The sequence below is a fragment of the Prinia subflava genome, chromosome 3 (assembly GCF_021018805.1).
Source record: "Prinia subflava isolate CZ2003 ecotype Zambia chromosome 3, Cam_Psub_1.2, whole genome shotgun sequence".
NCBI lineage: Eukaryota > Metazoa > Chordata > Aves > Passeriformes > Cisticolidae > Prinia > Prinia subflava.
The window spans coordinates 90,182,916-90,202,265 of NC_086249.1; the positions used below are offsets into that span (position 1 = coordinate 90,182,916).

At 37.6% G+C, this 19,350-nt stretch overlaps 1 protein-coding gene across 1 annotated transcript; it reads right to left on the minus strand.

Moving 5' to 3' along the window:
- Positions 1 to 510: 510 nt before the first annotated feature.
- On the minus strand, positions 511 to 19,285 carry FANCB (FA complementation group B). The gene is made up of 9 exons (XM_063392875.1): positions 19,112 to 19,285; positions 17,519 to 18,558; positions 16,390 to 16,542; positions 15,777 to 15,869; positions 11,823 to 11,951; positions 10,790 to 10,956; positions 8,315 to 8,769; positions 7,240 to 7,477; positions 511 to 6,103 (listed from the first exon to the last, which is right to left on the minus strand). Exons 2-9 carry the CDS (start codon positions 18,449 to 18,451, stop codon positions 5,683 to 5,685), a joined length of 2,589 nt encoding a protein of 862 aa, XP_063248945.1. The 5' UTR covers positions 18,452 to 18,558; positions 19,112 to 19,285; the 3' UTR covers positions 511 to 5,682.
- Between the last annotated feature and the right edge of the window lie 65 nt (positions 19,286 to 19,350).

Here is a 19,350-nt window from a genome sequence, read left to right on the forward strand (position 1 = left end):
AAAAGCCTCAGAAATTCACTCCTTTCTGGAAGCTTGTGTGTTAACAACTCACATCTAATAGTTTAAAAATTCCAGTAGTATACTAACCCATCCATCGAGTGCTGAATTTTCTTAAGTGAGGTTGAGAAAAGGCAAATTAAAACAGAAGCTTAAAATTTTGTAAGCAGCATTAAAATCTATTACCAACAAGTAAAGCAGAAGTGTGAATGAACCTTAACTTCAGAAATCTGATAAAACAAACCAAAAACCCTGTGCAGCTTATCAGCATAAATAGTCATGAAGAGCTGGTAGAAAGCTCAGGTCAGGGCTGTGGAGAGGAAATGCTTTTTTCTGTGTTGCATAATTACTTGCAGCACTTGAAAATTTCATCCGGTTTGTTCATAACTTTTATGTGTAGATTGCAAACTTATCAGAGACTTATAAGACTCAGCAGTTTGGAAAAGAACATACACCTGTTTCCTACGGGACAAAGCACAGCAAGGTGATGGGCTTCTTGTTTGTTTGTGGGGGGTTTTTTGGTTTTTAGGGATTGGTGGGGTTTTGTTTGTTTGTTTGATTGTTTTTCATTTTCGAAGTGGTTGTGGTTTTGTGTTTTACTATTTGATCACTGAGGTGAGGGGAAGAGAGAAGCGTGAGAACAGAGTCAGCAGAGCCTGTGCAGAGGGAATAGCACAAACCTGACAGAAATAGCAGACTCCCACCAACCATGAATTTTGGCAGCTTCTGCATTTCCCCTCATGCTTGAGAACATTTCAAAGGCAGGATTACAAAAGAAGACGTGACGTGCTCAGTTCGAAACTGTACCTGGGGCTCTGGGGAGAGGCCGGGGCAGGCACAGAGGCAGCACACGCTGTTTTGAAGGACTCACTTCAAAGCCTTCCCTCTCTCCCTCTCTGCGCAGGTAAGGATCACAGCCCGGCACAGGAGCCACCGCCTCTCCATTTAGACAGTGAGGATTAGTTAACCTGAGACTGCTTTACCAACCTGTGCCTCTGACCTAAATACCACAGTTAAGCACCAGGGTTTGTGAATGCAGGACTCGAGGCGGGCACTGGAGTGATACGAACCTGGCGCTGGGCAGCCTTTGCTCTAACCGAGTGCTTCACAAACATGCAGCTGCCGTCCTGTACCTATGAATCATGAATTTCTCAATATATTCCCGGGATAAGTTTGCAAATACCACAAACATGAGGTCACCGAAAAGACCTAAGTAGTATCACCTCCTTAAAGCAATAATTAACATGACTAAACACCAGCATCAAACCTCCTACTCTTGCTTTTTCCCTGGGAGGATTTTCTTGGCTAGAAACTCCTGCTACATAATGATGTTCACCTTGTCCTTACCTAATGGCAAGCCTAGAGTGCATGCCATTGCATTGCCACTGCACTAAAAAAAAATAAAAAACAACGAAAAAACCCACAACCAACCCCCAAAATAAACGAGACTTGGCAATAACTAAATGCTCAAATTTACAACTATTTGAGATTTTAAATCCTTGCATTGATTTTTAATTGCTTTCTGCTGTTTAAAACTTCATTTCTCCCACGGAAGTAGAGAAGGGAAGAAAACTACCACTGTTTGAATACTCCTTTTGCTAAGCCTATCATCTTCATTAATAGCCTCTAATGAATAATTCACTCAAGGATAAACATGGTACCATTATTATTTTGTCAGCAGAGTCAGTATGATTCAGAGGAGAGCAGTCATATGACTGTCACACTTCCCAAATTGTGAAAAGATGTGGGAAAACAAAAATTAGCAGCTGAGAAAGAAGGCTTAACTTTTACTCCTAGGAACAACTGAGCAGCCTGTGGCTGATTTGAAATACATACACACACAAACTTAAAAAGGAAATATTACTGTCCATCAGAAACCACTCTAGAGCAGACAGGTTTCTTTTCTCTGAAAGCCCTTAGAATAAAAAAGAAAAATCACTGTAACTTAATTTATTACACCAACTTGGCCAGAAAAAGCAGAGTTCTTTGACACACAATCCCTCTTCTTAGGGTCTTAAATCATATTGACTTAAAAAGTGCTAAGATTGAACGAGTGCATCCAGGTGTGACAGCTCATACTTCCTATGTCAGCCTTCCCTTTGCATACCTGTCTTTTGAAACATGTGATGAATGAGTCATTGCAAATAAATATCTGCACACAGAACACTGCCACGGCCAGAGGAGTGGAACCATTCCTATAGATACCTGTCAGAAACCATTGACATCTGCTGGTTTCCAGAAATCAGGACTGTTGGGGTCAAGACAAGGCATAATTTCATAATTTCATTGCCTGATCAAAGGGCCCTTTGTGTGAGTTTATGTGACAGGGTTCTCCAGCTCGGGAGGGAGGAATGTTTACTAGCAAGCAGCAGGCTGAGGAGATTATTACATGCTGAGAAGCAGCATGTGAAAGTCTCCCAGGACTGGTAAGCTCTGGAGACCAGTTGTTCTGTTAAATCCACCAGAACTGATAAATTCAGAACAGCAGGAGCCTGCTGGCTGTGCACAAAGCCACCACACACATTAGTATCAACCACGGTTTGCATTAGCTTGGATCATGCACAAACAGGTTGTGGTTGCCACATGCAAACAAAAAACCCTCCAGGACTACACACACACACCTGATGAAGCAAAGAGCTCTTCAAAGGGCTTTGTAACCTAGCTAGGAGCCAGAGGTCCAGGGTAGGGACTGACCTCCCATTGTAACATTCATGACTACTCCTACAGAGTAGACTCACGAATGTGTGGTGTGCATGGTTATCTGCTATTAGTGACAGCTTTAGTAGCAGAAAGCCTTCTGTTCCTTGGGATGTGTACGTTTCCCAACTTGATCTACTATCATGGAAAGGGGAATTAATTTACAAAATCAAACATCCAACTATTTTATCAGTTATTTCTTGGCAAGACTAATTCCCCCCCAACTAAGACTGCTGCTGTCACTGTTTTAATTTCTCAAATGGCTTGTTCAAAAAAGTATTTGCAAAACCCACTATATGCAAGATCTTACTTTCAAGACTTTCTTGGAGGTTCAGAAAACAGGACTCCAACAATTCATGACAGAAACATGGTTAGCCAACAATTTTTCTATTCCATGCAGTTTAGACTTCTCATTTGAACACCAGCATATGCAGACAATTATCATCATGAGACACCAAATAAGTAGGTTAATTCTTTTGGTTGCTTTTGATCCTGAAAAGCAAGTTTAGGAAAGCAAATACCTCTAAACAAAATGCCTGCTGCTGCCACTTGAAGATAAGGTTCTAGAGAGCCTGAATCTTTGTTAATGTCTGCTCCATTTTTCCCTTATTCCTGGCCGAAAAACACATACCAGCAGAAACCTTTCAAGTATTTCCAGGAGACCTTTAGATTTTGGCACATAAAAGTACAGCACACACAGTACACCTAGCAATTGCATAACTACCTCTGAAAGTTGTACCATGCTATTATGCATTACTAGTCTGTTGAAGAACTGCTCCCAGGAATCTTAGAGCTGTTAGGAAAGTGTTTAATGATCTCATCCAATGATTTACAAAACAAGCATTCATGCCTCAGGAAAGTCTCTTTAGCAGGAACATGTTGTTACTATTCTACTCTAATAATTTCACTTCTACACTGCTGTGATTTCACTGTTTGGTTCTTTAAAGTAACAACTCCGTGGAATTAGAAACTGGTAATATCTGTGCTTAGCAGCTTCTCTTCATTTGTCCCACTGTGTTACTTCAACGAAGGGATGTGAACACAAATGGAAGTTTCTCTTTAAAGACAGACAGACCAATGGTTAGATGGTTAGTTACAGCATGAGAGCAGGCTGCTACATGGTGACAAAAATCAAAGGCTGGACTGTTTACACTGCTTTACAAAATGTCCTTCAAGTGCCCTGAGTGTGCAGTAGCTGTGTTGCTCTGAAGGTTTCTGCTCAGATGGCTTAGCAAGGTCTTGCCCTTAGCTGCAAGCTACAGGATTGCACCTTGAGATTTTTTTCTTCATTTAAGTGTTTATAATTAGGAACTTCTGGAAATTCCAGTGACAACTGACTGCCAAGGCCTAACAATGGGTTCTTAAGCTTTGACTATTGCCTGACTGGACTTAACAAAGAAAGAATTATAAAAAAATCTTCAACTTTCTCATCCAGCGAATACTGAGATTCAAATACCCATGACATTTTCCTAAGACACTCTTGACATCTTAATGGAAGATTTCCCTTCTCTGTAGCTAAAAAGGAGTAATTTAATACTTTTGACTATCTCAAAACGGAAGCTGTATCACTAGACTGGGTTAAGGTTACAAAGCACAGTTCTCTCATTTACTGGTTTTCTAGGCAGTGTTCTGCCTTTTATGTGCATCAGACCACTCCTGTTGCCAGAAGGAGAAGATGCCTTGGACTGAAACACATCACCACTTAATGCTTCTAGAGGACATACATACAGAAATTGAACTTTTTGATGAGATAAAAAGAATTATTCTGAAACATCAGTATTCCTTTGAGTCAATAAATACCCTCTACTTTTCCTGCCAGACTTTTATTGTCAGAAAGAGATCATGCTGGAGATGTGAACTATTAACTCTGTTTGCAGAGAAAATGAAAAGCAAAACTCTTGACAACTTCAGAAAAATGGTGACAAGCAATAAGGATGTTTTACTTATATAAAGCAGAGATAAAAGGAAGCAGATTACTGTGATTTGGGATTTTCTAACCTTTCTGCCCCTCTTGAAGCTAGTGGGAAAAAATTGATTAAAAATTACTATCTCAGCAAGTAGTATAGGCCATTTTCTTCCTAGAAGCATAAGCAGATCTTCCTCAAGCCAACAAAAGGAGGAAGAATAATAAAAAAATTGCTCAATATTATTTAAACTACCTGAGATATGCCAAAACCACAGAGCAGCTAGCATCAGCAGACAATCATCTGACTCTGGGATTGAGCAAGAAAATCTTCTGACCCTGAAGCTAGGTTAACACCCAAGGAAGAGCAGTTTCCTCCAGGATTTACCAGTGAGACTAGCCCATACCAATCCCAAATTGAGTGGGAATGGAGCTCTCAAACCTGAAGCAGCTTTATTATGCAGTGAATCTCATGAGTTCTTGAAATTTGTTTAAGAGGTCTGATCTGGTTCTCCACCTACAATAAATACTTCATAAATCTGAGGGTGGACTCCAGAAGATAGGGCTGAAAGGTAGAGAGTTTTTTTCCTCAAGTGGTATCACTGGAAGTTATTTATAAGGTTTGACATATCATGAAGATAAACTGCCTCTTGTTTGAAATTGCCAAAGTCCATGCTCAAATGATGAATTACAATTGGTTGTATAACTTAGATCCTTTCTATACCTGCTTTAAGATTTCTAAAAAAGGCTTACATTTACATGTGTAAACATTCATCTTTCAGGTTCAATAGAACTACTTTAAAGAGTACACACTTACCCATTTTTTTTCTAAAATAGTTCTTTTATAGTCCAAGAATTATGATTTTAGAGTAGGAATTATTAGAAAACACCTTAAAAATATTTTCAAAATCTCTAACAAAATAACTCATAAATTCCTCCAGTAGTCCTCAATTGAAATACCAGTATCTGTAGAAACAGAAATGCTATAATATACAAGGCAGTATAAGTACCCATAAAAATATAAATATTATTTAATGGTATAACTTTGATAAATTTTTTTTCAAAATAAATTTAGTCAGTAGTTTCTAGGACTTGGCCAGTCTCCACACAATCATATCTGAACTGAGCTGAGCTTCTGCTATTTCCAAAGCCATTTTCTGGTACAGGGCACCATTCATGGTTTGGTTCATACTTCGCACGCTCTCCTCCCGCTCCTTCTGAAGCTTCTTTCTGAACTGCTGCACTCCTTCCTCAGTGTCCAGCAAAGGAACCAGAGGAGCATTATTGATCTTCTTGCCAGACTCATTCCACCTTGTCAAGCTGTTTTCAGCTTTAGTTTCTTTGAAGAAAAGAGAATTCTTCCAGGTGAGCATTTCCCTCTCCAGAGCCAGTGCTGTCTGTTCAGTAAGTACTCCTTTGCTTCCAGATCTCAGGAGTTTTACACTGCAGCTTGGAGGGAGAACTCTGGTAAGGCTGTGAAGGCACTGGAACAAGACAGTCAGATTTCTGTAAAACAAAATGATGATTGTGTCAAAAAAAAGTTTACTCTGTAGTTTCCACCTACCACAGAAATATCCCAGATATCCCAGATAAAAGATCAATCCAAACACAGGAATAAAGACAATCACAGACCATAAATATGGGAATCAGTAACTATTAACAAAATGGGGTCAGAAGTGAATAGCACCAAGTAAAATAACTTTTCAAAAGGAACCAGAAATGTTGAGACTTAAAATTTTACTGATTGATTGCTTAAACATTCCAGCCTTTCCCCTTGCATAAAGGAAATCAACCCCTAATTTGAGGAAAAGACTGAACCTCACTACAAAACCCATTCTTAAGAGTTACACCTTCTCTTTTATTTTTTAGCTTGAACTCTTCAAAACAGCAATGTTTGTCAATATCCCAGAAGTACTTTTTATGTCATAAAAAGTACTTCTTACTTTTTATGTAAGAAGTATCCAGCTTATCCAGCTAAGTCATAAATATGGCAATATTACTAACTCATTTAACCTGGTTTAGGAAATATTTGTCCAAGAATCTGCCTAAGAAAGAACATCAGTGAGACTCTTCAGATTATTTCCTTTATATAATCATGGTAGATAGGAAATAACTATAGCAGAAACATGCACAAACTGAGACTACATTTATATTGCAATACTAAACTAAAAAATCACCTAACAATACATTTACATTTAATTTAACTTGGGGTTTGTGGTTTGGCTGGTTTTTTTTAAAATCAATATACAAATATTTAGTATTTAAGTTTTTTTAAAATTAACATACATTGAAGAAAAAATTACAAATTAAACATTATACTAAGAATAACATAAGAAGAAAAGAATATAAAATTATGCAGCAAAATTAAGAGAAGAAATAGCTCCAAACAGGTATTAATGGAGAAAAGACTTATTTGTAATGCAATGTTCCAGCCTAGACAAAAATTAAATAACTCAGTTCAGGTTCTGCAATAGTTCTGACTTGAAAACAGGTCTGATATTGGTGATTGTTATCAAAGCATCATATTGGCAGCCTATTGCTTATGATTTTGGCTGCTGTTATGGTACCAGTAAGAAACAGCGTAAAGATATAAAAGGGTGTATGGAAGATGAATATAAGCTATGCTTTTCAAGTGATTTTACCTGCAAAATATTGTTAGAACTCCTTCAAATGGATTTTTCAGTGCCCAATTAAAGATTGTACCATGGACATTTCCTGCTTTATGACAGAATATGTTGTCCTGGCATTCCTTAAATGGTGTGCACTCCATTTCTTCCAGCAACCATGAACTGACAGGAGTCAAAGTGCACTCACAAGACACAATCTGAAAGGAGAATCTCAAAGACACTGCAAGGACAGCAAGTATATCTTCCATGGAACCTGCAAGGAAATACAGTAAAAAAAGGTATTTGAACTAAATATTTTGATCATGCTGCATGCATTAAATGAGCTTTGATTTTTGGTTCACACTCCCATTTTTTATGAAGGATTTGTGTCTGACTTCAGGCATTCTTTGGGAACTTTCTTCTCTCCTAAGTTCTTATCCCTACTTCTGTCAAGGAAGACAGTTGATTAATGGTGCACCACTAATATAATGAAAGCTCTTAAGATAAACATCATCTTGCCAAAAGAAGACTATTATTAGCCTAGTGTGATAGTAAGATGACATGTTGGCTTTAGCAGTGACACAGCATCAAAGGAAGAAAAATTAAAATTCATTAAATTTTACAAACAATAAAAAGGATATTTCATTACCTGAGCAAAAGCCCAGTTTTGAAATAAATTCAATCAGGAATATTAAAAAAATGAAAATAAATGACTTTAATGTACATGTTCCTCATGTAGATGAGGAAGAGCTTCAATTACTTTGGAATTATTTAAGAGGTGGTAGTAGTATGTCAGAAAAAAACTTCTGTATCTAATTACAGTATCTTATTTATAGAAAAAACATAGGCTTCAGCATTCTGTACTCAAATTTATCTTCCAAATTATTCTTTCCAGATACCCTTCACCACCAATGCTAGCAAAACCTTACAGCAACTCACTAAACATTTTTTGTCATTTTGAAAAATGTTTTATCTCCTATTTCACCCAGCTTTGATTCCCAAAAGGTCTGTGCAGCTCGTGTTCAGAGAAATTTAGCTTGGCATCACCTAGAGTAAACAAAAGAATCAAATATATATATTTATAAATCCAAAGCACATAAATTCCATTTACCTGTACAGTAACTATTATTCCTCAGCATCTTTACTGAATATCTGCCATTTGAAATATCTTCCAGACTTAAGAAAATCTTCCCACAGAGTACAGTAATCTTTTTGCTCTGTTGTAAACTATCATCCTGATGGTTTTGCCTCCTGGCATGCAGAAGAACTACACAGCACACACGATGAAACGCCAGGAGTGGTGAAAGGCTGGTGACAGCAGTGACTGTCTTTGCTTCATCCAGCTGAACCCCTGAAGATGTCTTAGGGAACTCTTTTTTCAGATCATTCTTGCTATGCAAGTCCAATTTCATCTTTTTTGGAGGAGGTTCAATTTGACTTGAGGAGACTGCCAATGCTGAGAAGGCTTTGTTCAGCTTGATGATTTTACTTTGACACTTGATAATTGGAGAAATCGAAGAGAAATCCTGATCCATCACTAAAGATAAACTGACATCCCTCAGTGACCTGTGAAAATCCATACAATATGACTGCACTCCCAGCTCACATTTTTGCTTTCTGACAAATAACCACAACTCTGCAGACATTTAAGACTACCATAAATTCCAATACTATTCCAGATCAAGTCATAGACTTTGCAAAGAAGCTAAGTCTTTCACATGACTGTTTCATACAAACTTAGTATAAAGACTTTTCAAAAATTGGACTGAATTTTCAAAGAGCTTCTAGGAGTTAGATGCCTCATTTCAACCAAAAAAATTGGATGTTTAATTCATGCAGAAAAACCGGAAAATTCTATGTAACCTGTACTCTATGATATTTATAGATTATTTTTTAAAGATTTGACTTGCTTTTTAATAAAAAACTGCAGAAAATATAAATTCTGTCCTTTTGAGGACTAGAAACTCTTCTTATACTCTACACTTTTATAGATATTCAAACAAAATTGAATGTAGAGTAAAATAAAAGGTTTAAGATATTATTGCCTTGAACATGCAGCAATTTCCTGAAATGTATGAAGTACTTTATTTATTCAACACAGGGCTCTTTCAATGAAATCCTAATATTACTGTTCCAGATCCTCTCTCAATGAATATATTATTCTGTCAATCAATTCAATCTCAAGATGTCACTGACATTTGAAAGTCTTATGAATGTCTAATTTTCTTTACAGAGAAGTATCACCACCTCACAATGCAATCTATTATATCACTGCAATCTTGCATTAGTAGGAAGCAGAAAAATGATCAATAAAGAATTACAGTGTCGGAGTTGGAGATAAAGCAAGTCCTTTTGCCCATAAACATAGGTTGTTGTACACAGTACTGAACTGGAGCCCAGAACAGCCAGGTTCTGCTGCTGGCCTGCCAGGTAACCTTGGACAAATGGCTTCTCCATAGACCTTTTCTCCACTGTAAAAATGAGGGACAGGGCTAGACTGCTCCTGGTTTTTAAAATCTCCTGAAGATCTTTGAAGTTACACAGGAATGAAGCGTTTTACTTTTTTTAAAAAAAGCAAAGACATCATCATCAAAGCTAAAAGAACAAACACTAAAAAGGCAAAAAACAATCTTTTGCCTCAGTGGCTCTTAAGAGAGGCTGTCAAGAGGATGAGGTCAACTTTCTTGTAAAGTTACAGCAATCTGGCAGTTGAGAAAGAATATAGCCACAGCTGCAGCAGAATGGCCAGAGGGCCTAACAGGTCAGCTCCCCACAACCACCTGAATGATTTCCAGTGACATCAGTGGTCTTTGAGCTCAGCCCAACACAGCCTCAGCTACACTGCCTGTGGGAACGTGGGTCAAAAGAGAAGTTCTGACTCCACCAAAGTTTACATTACACAATTAACAATGTAATTTTACATTTTATGTAATCCTCTTTTTTCACACTGTTTCAACTTAGTTCCCTCTCTGTAAGGGAAAATGACCTAAGTAGTATTTACAAATAGAACTGAGTAATTAAAATAAATAGAATAAACAAATAATTTTAAAGATGATAATAAAAATAAACAAATTATTTTGAAGGTTTAAGTATTGTCTGGCTGATTGTTCCACATAATTTACACAAAGTACAAGCTTTGCAAGTATTTTGATTAGGTACTTGACTAGAAGAGTTCAATTCAAAAGCTAAGTATTTATTAGTTCGTAAGAGAATTTAATATATTTTCTTTTGTGCTTTTTGAAGCAAACCAGTTAGGAATGGCAAGTAGCTGACATTAAAACATCAAGAATTAAGACAGAGCTTTATTTACAACACGGACTACAAAGAGCCATAGTTTTTGTCAAGGAAAACTCTTTTGTAAAAAAGTCTCCAGTAAGGTTGCTACACTCACTCAACTGATTTCTGGCTTTCTGTGCAGTGCCAGAGAGCATGCAAGCAGCAGCAAGAATACTGACAAAGGCACATTTAAAACACACTATATGCAAATGTTCAAAATAAGAACGTTCAAATTTACTGCAGAGCTTAACCTATGCATTCATTTTCTATAAACTACCCATGAAATTATTAGATATGAGCATATACTCACAAATAAAATGATTCAGTTAGTTTCACTCCAACTACCAGGCTGTCACCCACAACACGCTGCCACAATTCCTCTGTGAAGCGCTCTGGGACTTTGGACACCAATGATGTCTCTTTGCTAAGAGAACCAGCAGGACTTTCTACATCATCCCAGAGAGAGACAAGGCCTTCCTTACAGAAAAATGTGGGGTTAGATGGATTAAGTAGAAATACTGGCACTTTTTATACTGCATTACTTTGTGTTTTACCCCAAGTGACTGCTGGAGGAGCTTTTAAGATATACAAAATGGCAGATACATATCTATAAACTAGTTTATTCTCTACAATACATAGAATTGAATTTCTTAAAACACATTATATCATTATGTAAAGTACAACTTATTCTGTCATTGTAAACATCACATGTTGAAATTTTGACCCGTCATACAATTAATTGTCCAAAGATTTAAGGTGCTAGAATTTATATTATTGTATTTAATTTCTCAATACTTTGTTGTCCAAACCTAGAAAATTTGAAAGATATCACAGCAGTAACTGAAAAGGAGATCAACTCTATTTCAATTAAATTAGGTTTCTTCTGAGCAACATATTAAAATAATTTTTTCCCAACCTCCATCACATTCTCTGCCCTCAGTTCACTGTGCCCACATTATAAAATCAATTTTGCTCACATAGTGCTATGACAACTCCCTTTTTTTAACATGTGAGATTACACACAGATATTCAATATCTAGGCAACTGTGCCAATTAGAACTGTACACTCTGCTCGTGTTTGTTGCTAACTCTGTTAGAGGTTACTCCTCCATACCAGTTGTCAGGAGGTGTTGTGCACATCAAGTTCAAGTAGAAACAACTAAATTTACTCCTAACTACTCATATTGGCAAGTTAAGAAAATGAACCTGACTTAAAAAGCAGATTAATGAGTTTTGATAGAGGCAACCCCTACAGGTGAAAATAGTCAGTGGTTGAGGACAGCACCCTCTACAAATGGCCTGTCAGAATTCAGAATTGATCTGGCCCATCTCCTGCATTTTACCTTTCTTGAGTTTGGGAGAATATGGGTTCTTTCTTCAACAAGATCTATTAATGCTCTGCAAGACTCAAGAATAACCCTTTTTTGGAGTCCTAAATGCTGCTGTAGCTCCCGAACAGAAGTCCAACCAGCCTGTAAAAGAAAATCATTAGACGACTGCACATAAGAAAGGATATTGAAGATATCAAAATATCTTTTCAGGTTTCCATTTTTATGCTTTTTCATTTTTAAAGCAATGTTTCTAAAAAATGTTCAAGTCAGGCTACTCTGTCTTTAAAATATGAATCTCAGAATCTTGGTCTTTCAATATTAAACCTAGAGCTTAAGATAAATATTAAGGTAAACTTAATCAAATTACATAGATATTCAGATATATTTCTTAGATATCTTTCTTTATTAATCCTGCTTCACTTTTTCATGGATAGCAGTTTCATTTTCTTCTCAAGATTTGTATTGATTATTGGTCAAGTAAATATATTGAAGAGTTGATAGATATAGAAACAGACACACGCGGTTGACTGTGTCTCAGTTAAACAAAACACAATAAAAAAATCCCCCAATAAACCAACCAAGGCAAATCAACCAAAAACCCCACAAACCAAGCAATAAAGAAAAAAAAATCGTGCCAGCTTTTCAGGTTTTAAGAAAGCTCCTCAAAAGCTTTCTTTATTTCTATTATCTGGAATAATATTTCTATTATCTGGAAAGCAAGAGCCTGAGAATCCAATGCTGTCGAAGAGAGAACAAACTGAAGCCTGGAATGCAAACCCAAACTTCCCTCTTCTCTTCCCCATCCCCTTAGAAAATCCCCTTAAACACATAACACACACAAATCCAATATAAGCCTGAATAAAAAAGCAGTTCTTGTCAGTGAAGTGATGGCCTCTGCTCAAGCTGCAATGGCAAAGGGCATTTAGACCAACAGCACTCTCATGAAAAGTTCTGAAAAAAAATTGTCACCTATGGAACTGTGAATCTAAGCACCAGATTCCAAGCAATAACCCAGTGCCAGACTTGAGACAAGAGATGAAAATGAAGAGTTAAGAACAAGATGAGTCTACAATACCTTCCTAATTTAGGTCATCAGAACATTTAACCATCATTTACTCACACTGGAGCTGACTCCTGAATAAACTGAGAACCAGAAAGCAAATGGGAAAGCACAGATGTGGAAGCAGTCAAAAGGGCCAAACATTCACTGCTCTGTGCTTGCTGACCAATCTGGCTTTTGCAAGCCCTTTTTCCTCCTAAAGCAACACAAGAAAAAGACCTGAATTTCACCCCAAGACTGAGTTGTGCCCCCCTCAGCGTTCTGTCACAAGTGACAGGCACATCCTTTCTGCAATGTGCCAAGATGTGCTGCACTACAAGCACCAGCAGGAGTTACAAGCTTTGTGCTCCGAAACTAAGAAAATAAAACTAGATCACCTTAGAAGAGAAAATAAACATGAGTATAAAAACAAGCAGTCCAGAGCCAAAGACAATAGAACTGTGAGTAAATTCAGAATTACAGTCTTTACAAAACTGTCCAGTCATGGGGGGGAGAACACACCAGTGGACATAAAGACACTTCTTTATTGCTGCCAAAACAATCAACTAAAACCATGAGAAACCTGTAACCTCAGCTGCTGCAGTGTAACAGCAGTACTCTGCCAAAGGATGCCTTCAGAAGATACCAAAACTAACATATTAAAGTAGAAAAAAAAAATCAAAAGAGAAAAGGCTGGATTCAGGTCCAGAATAGTGTACACAAAATAAACATAGAACAATTCAAAATTGCTCAAGCTGATCTGTTTTTCAATTTCACTGCCTGCAAAAAGCAGTTTATATATATTACTGTGCGTAACTTAAACACAACCTACTTATACAGTGGACTATAATTCATTCCTGCCAAAGTTCCACATGGCTAAGAAAACAGCTGTGCAGATGTGAAACAAGGGTTAAGCAACAAGGAAGAAAAAGGGCTGCATCTGCTATTTCATTCTGCTCTAAAACACAAGATTCCATGGAGACTGTGAAAACTTGATTTGATTGCAAATTTCTGGAATACCTGAATTTTGATGATAAATATCAGGAGGCACCACTTCAAGACTAAATAACCTTTGAAAATTCCCAAGTTAAGCAGAACTCATGCACTATTGCTTCAAAACAAGGATCCTTGAAATTCAATTATATATCAGATTATAAAAGCCAGCAAGAGTACTTCACTGTTCAGCAAATATAATACAGAACAATGGGGATTTCAACAAGGAAGAAACAGTGAGGGTAAAAAGAAATATCTTCATCTACTTCCAAATTCATCAGCTTGTTAAAACACAGTAAATTTCCAACTGCTTACAATGCTTGTGCTAACACATGGCTTTGAAAATTAGAGATTAGAAAGATCTAAAAGCACAGAAATGTTAGGTCTTATAAGGGATTCTGTAACAGCTATATTAGCACACAATAGATAAAATATCCAGCCAGTGGCTGACTTCCAGCAGAAGCAGTGGCAAGTGCAAACCAGATAATTCATTTGATCCTGGCCCAGACTCCCAGAGCTGTACAGCTGGAAGCCAGTTGGTGTACTGAAAGAACAAAGTTATGGAACATAGAAAGTGCAGCTATCAATGGCAGGGTGAACAACCTTCATCACAATCATGGAAGGAGCAGCCAACAAGAGACAGAAACTAACTTCTGTTTTGTAGAAGAATAATGCAATGAGCAATGTAATGAGTAGGGCAAGAATGCAGCAGTGAAGTCAGTTTTAAAATATGACTGTCGAAAAAGAAAAAAATGCAGAAACAGAAAAAGATGCATTCAGAAGGAAGATTGCACTTCTGCATGTTAAAGAAGTGTAACATGTAACATTGTAACATGTAAACTGTAAAAAAGTAGGATTGGAAGAGACCTCAAGAGGTCCTCAAAATTAATCCATCTTCTATTTTCTTGGCCTTCTAGGAGGGCAAAAAGTATTTTGTCCACTATTCTCTAAACAGCTTTTATCTTTTGGATGATGCACAATATCTCTTTAGATATCTTTGTCATTAGAACTAGAAAAGTTTTTTCTTTTTAAGTCTTTTCCTAACGTGTCCTCCTTTTATTTATTTATTTAATAACTGGTAAATGATGGCCAATTCATTTGCTCCACTTTTAAAGGCTGGAAATAAAACTGCCACAATACCCTACTTAGTTTTCACTAATTCTCAAGTGACAGGAATAATTACCTCATATCTTGTCTTTAGAGCACCCTTAGCAAACTAACAATAGCCTTACCTCATTGACTCAGTGAGAGATGCACATTCTCCTCTAAAGCTTTTTTTTCTTACATAACCTTCCTATTTGTTAATTATTATCTATTTGGTATAAGCTAATATACACACTGCAAAAGCACTCACATTGATGAGTACGTTGGATGGAAAACTCCAGCAAGTTTCCCCAGCTTATTTATAAATGATGCTAGTTGAAAGAAAGATACATTTTAGCTTATCTGCAGTATTTTTCAAAATTATTCTCATAAAACCACCAGCAACAGGAGCACGAACATCAGAAGATGGTGAAATAACCACTGTCACCAATTTGTGCAAATGTACTCACTGGGAACCTGCCACTATGTGATCTGAAAGTTATGTATGTGATGGGGAGCAAAAGGAGTAAACATTCTAATTTTTTAAGCTGGTATTTAAACATGAGTAAAATGACTGCTAAGGAGCTCTGATAAGATAGCTTCAATATTATCTCAAACTTTTAATTAAAATTAAATTGGACCTCTAAAATTACCTAAATGCACTTATAACAATGGAGAGAACGGAAACACAGACTACCACTGATTCAAGAATAAATACTTAACCATTTTGTTCTTTTGCCTGAACCACTTCTCCAGTAATAACAGTATCATTAGCCTCACCCTTTAGACAATGCAATGATACAGGACAGTAATTTATTGAAAACATGGAGGCAGAACTGTTGGGTACAAACCTGCAATCTTGTTTCAAGGGCTCGGACAGTGGGCAAACCATTCTCTTGCAATCCTTCTGCAGCAGGAACATCATGTTTATAATTGACACCACTCTGAAAGAAAAAAACAAAACCAAAACCCTGAATAAATTAAAAAGCTGAAAGTACAGTACATGTTATTACACAGCATTATAAAAATCTGGGGGAAAATACAGCAAGCCAAGACAACCAGAGTATGTGTTTGAAAAGAAAAATCCTGTTTTCTGAAAGCAATTAGAATTTGATAGTACATAATGGACAGACCCAATTATGAGAAGATAATTAACAAGCACTATGGCCTGAATTAAATTAAGTGTTCTTAGCCAAAAGGTAAGCATTGTGGCAAAACTATTATGTATGTGAAGCTGCATTTTCAGCTGCATTAATTTCCCAAAAGGAGGGTGATACAAACATAGAAGCAAAATAATATTTTCAGATAATTTAAGATTACAGCAAGAAAATTGTATTCAAACTTCAGGGCATTTCACAGAACACATCCAATTTCACTTTGAATCAATACTTTAATGATTTGTTGAGGTTTTCCTAATTTAGTAAGCACAGACTGAGTAGCTGAGAAAAGGCAAGCTCAACTTACTGCATAGTTGACCTCCCCAAGATCTGTTATTTTGAATGTACTTAACACGTCTGTATTGGAGTCATCCTCAAAAAGCAGAAACAGCTGCTCACTTCCAGAGCCAATGAAATCATCCACCAGAACACACTTCACTTTTTGCCATTTGGAAGCCACCTACAGTAGAAGAGGTTTTAAAATACATTTGTTAGAATAAAACTTGTATTTGAGATCTCATTTTGGTGAAGCTTGCTTTCCCATGAAGAGGAAGCCTATTCAGTTGTGTGAAATACAATAATATTTAGAAGTTTCAAGCTCTCATTCTCTCCCCATCATTTAAAGCCCATGTAACTCTGGGGAAAATTAGCCATTTCTCTTTAAAGATCACTTTCCAGATTACAGGTTGAAGAGAAGATGACAACTTTTCAGTGCACTCAAACAGCTGAACAGCTTAATGTTGTAATTTATTTAGAAGCAGTAATTCTTGAAGATCAGTTAAAGGCCTTATACCTTTTACATTGAGAAATATCTTTGTTTCATCACAGACTTAAATATGTCTGAAAGTTAGAGACAATTTTTTATAATAATGCCAGCAACTCAATAGTACAAATTTTTATTTCCTGACTTATACAAATCTTCCTGTCAGATTACTACAGAACTCTAGCAGAAACTTTTGTCTCTCCTAATTTATGAAACAATAGCAAGGCCTCTTCTTGTCATTATTATAAAACATTTTCAAGAAACAACTTTTTTGTTATTAGGAATTGAGACTCAAAAAGCTTTGATGTTCCAATGAGGAGTTTATACTTTGCAAGGATATGAGGTTACTTCCAACACAAATCATCCAGGCACACTCATTGACTGCCTTACAACTTCACACTATTGCAGTTTTCAATTAGCAACAGAAGCTTAGGTCAGATTCATAAAGGTATTACTAAATGAGAGAATCCCAGCTTCATTTTCAGATATATAAGTAAGCAATGGAAGCAAAACAATGTCATACTTTAGACAGGTTATTTTACCAGCAGCAACAATAACAAACAAATGAAAACTAAAGAACTTAATCATGCAGGTTTTCAGTTGCAGGACTTTCAATAAGACAATAAATACAAAAAGACTGCAGTAAAATGGAGCTGTTTAAAGCCACCAGTACCTGTAAGCTGTCTCTCCTCTGTACAACACAGCTATTTCCAGAGGCAAAAGACACAACAAATAGCAAATCGTTGCTACTGGTTAGAGCTGGTTTTACCGAACACGGCTTTTCGTAAGGAAGCTCACAAACACCTTTAGGGACACCATTTTGGAACCAAATAAGCTGGTTCTTGTGGGTTATGGCAACAAGTGATACTTGGAGCTGTTTTTTCAATCTCTCACTCTTGCAGACGTAGATGGAAGAGACCACTCTGCTGTAAGCATGAGGCATGAAGCATGTGCCAGTCAGCAATTTTTGTGTTTGAATTGCGTATCCAAAGAACTCACTACCCCAGATGGCTCTGTCTGAAACAGAAAACTCATCTCGATCTTCAGTCTCTGGCAGGCAAGCAGTTCTTATCCCTAAGACAACAGTGCCTTCACCCACAATTTCACCTGTCCACACTACAGAAGAAAGCTGTACAGGAGCACTTTGAACCACGCAGGTGTTGGAAGAGATGTAGAACAGCTTGTTGGCATGTCTCCACAACAATGATGGGCCAGCGAACAGCCTGATGTCTTCTTTCAGTTCATAATCCAATTTAAAATAAAAAGACGGCTCAAATTGGTTTGAACTGTGAAGCAACAACAAAAAGTATTTGACATTGTTCCGTTTTTTCTTCTTCATCAAAACGCAGGGAAGAATAATCCCTGTTCTGGAATCCGTTGTGCAGCTACAGCAAATCATTTCAATTTTTGAGTGACTGGCTCCCATGCTGAATACCCCAGAAGACTTCTGAACAAACAGCTTAGTGTCTCTGTTGAACGCCATCCTTCTGACACATAAATTCATTGTTTTATCACCCGCTTCCTCTGCATGCTTTGGTTTTGACAACTGAAATACAAGGACTTCACCATTGTAGGACAAGAATTGATCTTGCTCACTCAGGAGCATCTTGATTTATCTTCATGTGTATTCTTCTACAAGAAAACCGTATGTGTCCCTATTTCTGTCAGGCTTACTTCTTCATGGAAATTTTAACCTTTCTGGACATTTTCCATCTACAAAAGCAAATAAGAAAAAAAAATACTTTGGAACTAGCTGAACTGAGCCTTAATAATAATTATGCATTGCAAAACAATAATACAGAAAAAATTAAGAATGAGGCCAGTATGTGCTTTAAATCTCACTGATTAATAGGGAAGTTAAACAACTTTGTACTGAGAGATTTAAGTAGGAGAAACATTTCAGAAACGTTTCTTGACCAAAGTATGAATTCCCTGGTTATCTACACCTGCATGCATAACATAAATTGATAGAAACCGAACCGCATACTGACAATTCGTGTGATTGCATTGAAGGTGTCAGCACCACAAATATACTGAGCACACTGGAAACTAACGGTGCTCTGAATTCTCAAATTACAGAACCTTCGCTCGGGCGCAGTGATTATTAATAGCTATAAGTTATTTTCTGTTAAAATTATAAGGCCTCGAAGGAGAAGATTCTCTGAAGAAGCATCCAGTCATTTTGCGGCCAAGCAGACTCCCTCCCTCTCTCCCTCTTCGCCCAGAGAAGGCCCCGGGGACCCCGAGGGAACCGCAGCCGTCTCACCAAGTTTGGCTCAACTTGCGGGTGCAGCAGCGACGCTCCTCTCCCGGCTCAGGCCGCGTTACCTCCGCCCCGCCGGGCCCCGCCGGATCCCGCACAGGGACTGGGCACAGACAAGGGCAGCGACCACGGGCTCCGGGCTGCCGGCGGGGCCCGCTGCCGGTGCCCGGAGGGGCCGCTGCCGGTGCCCGGCGGGCCCGCTGCGAAGCTCCCGCCGCGGGAGCACGCCGGGAGCACGCCGG